General features: G+C 39.9%; 1 protein-coding gene across 4 annotated transcripts in view; it reads right to left on the reverse strand.

Annotated features, from left to right (window-relative positions):
• The window catches only part of LOC139413822 (cytosolic 10-formyltetrahydrofolate dehydrogenase-like), a 40,451-nt gene extending 36,160 nt beyond the window's left edge, over positions 1-4,291 (reverse strand). The window contains exons 1-3 of one of the 4 annotated variants that reach the window (XM_071161608.1): positions 4,129-4,291; positions 2,609-2,754; positions 13-247 (exon numbers count right to left, since the gene is read on the reverse strand). In XM_071161608.1, coding sequence (XP_071017709.1) covers positions 13-247; positions 2,609-2,738 — 365 coding nt within the window. In that variant the 5' untranslated portion in view covers positions 2,739-2,754; positions 4,129-4,291. Of the gene's footprint in view, positions 1-12; positions 248-2,608; positions 2,755-4,122 lie in introns of all 4 variants that reach the window. The other 3 variants (XM_071161607.1, XM_071161611.1, XM_071161612.1) reach the window with 3 other exon arrangements.
• Between the last annotated feature and the right edge of the window lie 1,803 nt (positions 4,292-6,094).

Raw genomic sequence — 6,094 nt, forward strand, 5'->3', positions numbered from 1 at the left:
GACTCGACTCACCAGTTGATGGCGGAGGCCCCCCTGTGTCGGGGCAGCAGGGAGGGGTGGTAGATGATGGAACCGTGGGCCGGGTGGTCGATGACCTCCATGGGGATGAATTGGGAGCAGAAGGGCATGACGTTGAGCTCGGCCCCCGTGGCCTTGTAGACCTGCACCACCTCCGGGATGCCTTTCCCCTTCAGGCGCCAGCGTGGGAACTTGAAGACGTTCACACCATCCTTCTCAGCCTCCGCGCCTGTAGGTGTAGAGGGGAGAAGACAGGAGGGATGTTTCTCCCATACCGTATGTAATTCAAGTCAAATTGCCATGGTCTAAGGGGCTTGCCCAACCATTATAGTAATTCTATGATTTCAAGTTAATATCAAATGTGAAATGCCTTTCTTGCAAGCTCTAAAACCAACAGTGCAGTGATCAATGTCAATGTAGTACAAAACAATAACAAAGTAGAACAAAAATTCACAGGAAAGTAAGAAGCTATATACAGGATCAGTTCCAGTACCATATTTACAATGTGCAGGGATACTGGAGTGATATGTATATGGGTAAGGTGACTAGGCATCTGGATGTGTGATAAACAGAGTAGTAGCAGTGTAAATGAAGATTGTATGTGAGTTGTGTATAGAGTCAGTATAAATGTGTGTACATGTTATGTGTGTGTTGAAGTGTCAGTGTGCGTGAGTGTGTAGTCCTGTGAGTGTGGATAGAGAATATAAATACAAGGGCCAACTCAGAAAGTCTGTGTAGCCATTTTGTTAGCTATTTATGGCTTGGGGATAGAAGCTGTTCAGGAGCCTGTTGGTGTCAGACTTGATGCACCGGTACCACTTGCCGTGCGGAAGCAGAGATAACACTCCTTGGCTTGGGTGGTGGGGGTCTTTATTGATTTCACACCGCCTGATATAGAGGTCATGGATGGCAGGGAGCTCAGCCCCAGTGATGTACCTCCAGTGATGTACTGGGCTGTTTGTGGCAATTTCATGGAAACGGAATTACGCCAAGACATATATTTTTCACTTTAAAATGTATACCAAACAAACAAAAAAACATTGATTCCAACATTTACCAAACAATACAACTCTATGCACAAGTACTAGTTTTAACAATTTCCACAGAACATTTGACAAAAACACATTTACAGGAAGAACTGTGCAGATAAAAAGTTTGGTAACATTAATTATCTTTTTTTTACTGTGCAAATTGTTCAAAGTAGTCATTTTGCATAGAGTTGTATGGTTTGTTAAACTTTGAAATCAATGTTGTTTTTTTTGTTTAAAGTGAAAAATCAGAGTCGCAGCGTAATTCCGTTACCATGGAATTACCCTTTGTCCTTGGCCCTTTGTAAGTTCTTTGTAAGCAACTGTCATCCTTACTGCCGTTACACACAGTGTGTACTTCCAAAAAAGATCTAAATAACAATGATCTATTATTTTTAACCAAGTGTGCATGCGCACCTCCAATAAAATCACTCATTACTGCCATGCACAGGTCGGCTTATCCAGCAGCATTACAGTATCCCGAAATATCATTTATTTTATTTAGACTTTTCTTTGGAAGTACATACCATGAGTAATGGCAGTAATGACTATAGTTGCTCTGCGAAACTCCATATTTTGACATTATAACGTTTGCAGAGCTGCTTAATAGGACTTTGAATTGATGGATCCTAGGTGTCAGAGGAGATCCCGTCATATTCATCATCTCCTCAAGCCCAGGTTCTGGTTCAGGTTGGTTAGGTAAAAGTAAGTGTGCCACTGAATAGAGTTCACAAAGTCAGTCATGTCAGATCAGGCTACATCAAGGGACACATATTTAATGTATTCAAACTGGGCCCTGGGCTCCTTTTAGGTAGGGGGAATTTCACAGGTTGGCTGTAGGCATCAACATTTTCAATAGAGCCAAATGTAAATGGTAATTACCATGGGCTGTATGTTTATACTTGTTTATGTTGATTATGAAAATGCATTGAGGACAGAGGACATGGGGGAAAGGATTGATGTGATCCCACTGGGCACAACGTCTCTTCCACGTTGGTTCAATGTAATTTCATTAAAATTACGTGGAAACAACGTTGATTCAACCAGTGTGCGCCTAGTGGAATGTATCTAATGTCTACTTTGGTCTGGGGTGAACAACAGGCACAACTTTTATCAGTGTTCAGTTGACATGATCAAGGCCCCTGTTTCCTTTCAACATTTTAAGAAGAATCCATTGATTTTCTCTTATATTTTGGGACAGGACTGTTCTTTGACTGATAATGTGCGAGTTCAAACTTCCCTTGACATTAAAAATATTATATTATGTTTGCCTTCACAATATGTGTTCTCAGTGTAGTCTTTGGTTTACTTTATGTACTCTGGTGTGAGGACAAAACCTGATAGAAAAGGGTAGAAAATTCAATATGCATACTGTTTATCCAAAGGCTTTGAGCGGGTTCTTGATATCCAAGTAAAATGTCCTTCGGCAAAAAGTAAGACTCCCACCACTATGAGAATATCTCTTTTGTGTTTCATATGCAAATACATTTTGCATTATAGCAGTGTAGAGACAGAGGGTCTTGTTATTGCTGAGGAAAAAAGGTGCTGTCATGCCTGCTCACCTAGAGGGTCGGCTTTGCCATCCTTGTCAGGTATAGTGAACACTCCAACGATGGTGTGGCCCTCCTTCCTCAACTCCTTGTACACCTCCAGGCCAAAAACACTCTGACCAATCACAGCTATCCTCATCATGAGCGATCACAAACTACTGGCACAAAAAGGCAACACCACAGAAAAAACAGCAAAAGAGCATTTTACTTTCTTCAAGCACTTCTCGAGATTTATAACAGAAGCATTTGAATATGATCCATTTCAAAATAACCTAATGATATTTATGTTATCCAGAAGTTTTCCATTGTCATTTGTGTAAAATCAGGCAAAAAGATCAGCAAATATCAGATCCATTTGTTAGTAAGGTCATGAAAAGTGGTTGACAGTGGGCACGTTTGAATGGTAAGGCTCAAGCAACCGACTGTATACGAGTGTCGAGGATTAAATTCGTTAGAGGTTCAACTGCGACAGCCGAAGGTCAGACACTGATGTGGTTTTCCAACAGCAAGGCTCAGATCAATACGTCAGTGTTGCCATTAGTTATACAAGCTGTTCTCCAACCCCCATATCACACTCACAAACTGAACATATATATGTGTACATTGTACAATCAGTTAATGAGAGAAAGACTCATATCACATTCATTTATATGTATATCTACTGCATCTGTATAGACAAATTGTGACAGTTGGTTCTTGTTTCAGTCATGTCTTTTATCACGTTTGCATGGGTCAAACAAAACAGCCTAATTATTAGAGCCTCCCACAATGCAGGCCATGGTTGCAGGATGAAGTTGGTGAATAGCAACTGCAGAAACTTGCAGTCGACTGCAATCAAAACTTCATGACCTGTGAACACAGGGTTTTTGTAAAGTTCATACAGTCGACATGTAGATGCAAATCAGATTATTTTTTTATTCCCAATAATGCAACACACTTTTCCAACGATGGTCACCGGCTGGGCAAAAGTGATCCACTGGAACACGCTCAATGACTTTCACTCAAAAGGTGTATTTTTTCTCCATATTTTATACCTTGGGTCGCACTTATTTCAACCAATCACGTTGCAGAGCAGATCCCTGCCTATGGACGATTGACCAATATAATCGACGTAGCTCTACAGTACACTAGACTTCTACGTGCAAAAAGCCTAAATATATCTTCCCTACAATGAAAAGTGTGCAGAAACAAATATTTTAATCCATTTTTAATAATGCACAGTGAAGTTTCACTTTTGCAATAAACTCTCCGATAGAAAACAAATGAAAGTTGCTACACCACAAAGTGATAACTTTTCTGACAGCGTCATATGAGTTTATTACAGTGTAAGCAAGCTACCTTGCAGGTTGGCAACGTTGCAAACCTTTATAAAGTAATGTATAAACACAACGATGTCACGTACGTAAAGCTAGGCGCGCGACCCAGAAAAAAACGTCAAATTGTAGAACATTGTGCACTGTGCAATCTCGAGATAGCAAATCTCAACACATATAAATATGCAGTTGAATATTAAAAATGATCATTACCCTTACTTTAATGTTGGCCAAAGTCTCCCCTACTGGCGTGCAGAGAGGGATCGTGTGGACACCGTTGCTCTTTATTTCGGGCCGAGAATGTCAGAAGGCTGGTTGCTGCATGTGAGCGACCGTAACAGCCATTAGGAATTACACAACAGTTGAAATCGTGTGATATGATAGGGCGGTCTAGCCGCAAGGGGAGGTCGTGAACTTAATCAGTGTATGGTATATTTTTTCAGTATAACTTTATATGGAATCATACTTTTCCCAGACCAGTTGAGAAGTGTGTGTGGTATAGTTTATGACAGAAGTTTATGACAGTCTCTAAAATGTGATAATTTCCTCATTGGTTCATATCTATACCATAAAACAGGTTGTTATAGAGACAGAAAGATAGGACAGCAATGGTCAGTAGGTTATAGCTTAGTTTACCACTCCCATTTACCATAAACTCCAGCAAATGTCCATAAAAGTAAAGCTACAACATGTAACTTTTTGGGCACCCCAACCAAATTCACATAGAAATGTGAGTTATAGATATTTCATTATCATTGAAAGCAAGTCTAATACAGGGTAGATCTATTCTATTTCTACAATATGCTTCCGTTCTTAAGTTTTTGTGTCTTTTACTTTTAGTTTTGTACACCAGATTCAAACAGCTCAACACTAAATGACTTGGTCCAAGGAGCACAGGACGTGACTCCGTCAGAGCAGGCTGTACCATAATCCTGCACCGATATGAATGTCTCGTTTGCACGAGCATACAGATACATTCATATCGGTGCAGGATTATGGTACAGCCTGCTCTGATGGAGTCACGTCCTGTGCTCCTTGGACCACAAAACATACAATGTTTTTGGGTATAGAAAATATATTTCAAAGTAGTTTAGATGGTACAATGATTCCCTCCACAATGACTGCTTGTTTTTTTTTATAACAAACTGAAATTAGGCAAACTATTAGAATTTTTGCAACCAGGAAATAGTGGAGTGATTTTTGCATAGTGTATCTTTAATAATTGTCATCATATTGGTCAATGAACTGTATTGACCTTTGCAGAAAAGTTATTCAAGGTGCACACAAATTGCAGGTTTGTGCTACCGCCATTAATTAATGACAAATTATGATAATAGCTCAGGTGATTGGGGCATAGTTGTACCAATGTTAGTATTGTAGCAACCACACAGGTTAAGTTAGGACATTATACTCTACTAATAGTATTGGCATTTCACACAGTTTGTTGTGTGCTAGCCATCAGAGCAGGGTCACTAAAATACAAGGGACAGTCACTGTGACTCAACTGTATCCTTTTTCTCGCAAATGTTGAAAACCTCAGGTCATAGTGCTTGCGTCACACACAGTGTCTGAATGTAACCCAGTTTAGTTAGAGCCAGTTTACACTAGTAACCCGTTATCATTAGGGTTAATGAGTGATAGGAATGGAGTCACCTGACTGCATAAGGCCAGCACCGCACACAGTGGTGGTGATATACAGTGGGAAAAGTATGTGAATCCTTTGGAATTACCTGGATTTCTGCATAACTTGGTCATCAAATTTGATCTGATCTGAAGTCACAACAATAGACAAACATAGTGTTCTTAATCTAATAACACACAAATTATTGTGTTTTTCTTGTCTATATTGAATACATAATTTAAACATTCACAGTGTAGGTTGGGAAAAGTATGGGAACCCCTAGGCTAATGACTTTTCCAAAAGCTAATTGGAGTCAGGAGTCAGCTAACCTGGAGTCAAATCAATGAGACGAGATTGGAGATGTTGGTTAGTGCTGCCTTGCCCTATAAAAAACACTCACAAAATTTGAGTTTGCTATTCATAAGAAGCATTGCCTGATGTGAACCATGCCTCAAGCAAAAGAGATCTCAGAAGACCTAAGAATTGTTGACTTGCATAAAGCTGGAAAGGGTTACAAAAGTATCTCTAAAAGCCTTGATGTTCATCAGTCCACGGTAAGACAAA

This window comes from Oncorhynchus clarkii, chromosome 7 (genome assembly GCF_045791955.1).
Source record: "Oncorhynchus clarkii lewisi isolate Uvic-CL-2024 chromosome 7, UVic_Ocla_1.0, whole genome shotgun sequence".
In the NCBI taxonomy this organism is placed as follows: Eukaryota; Metazoa; Chordata; class Actinopteri; order Salmoniformes; family Salmonidae; genus Oncorhynchus; species Oncorhynchus clarkii.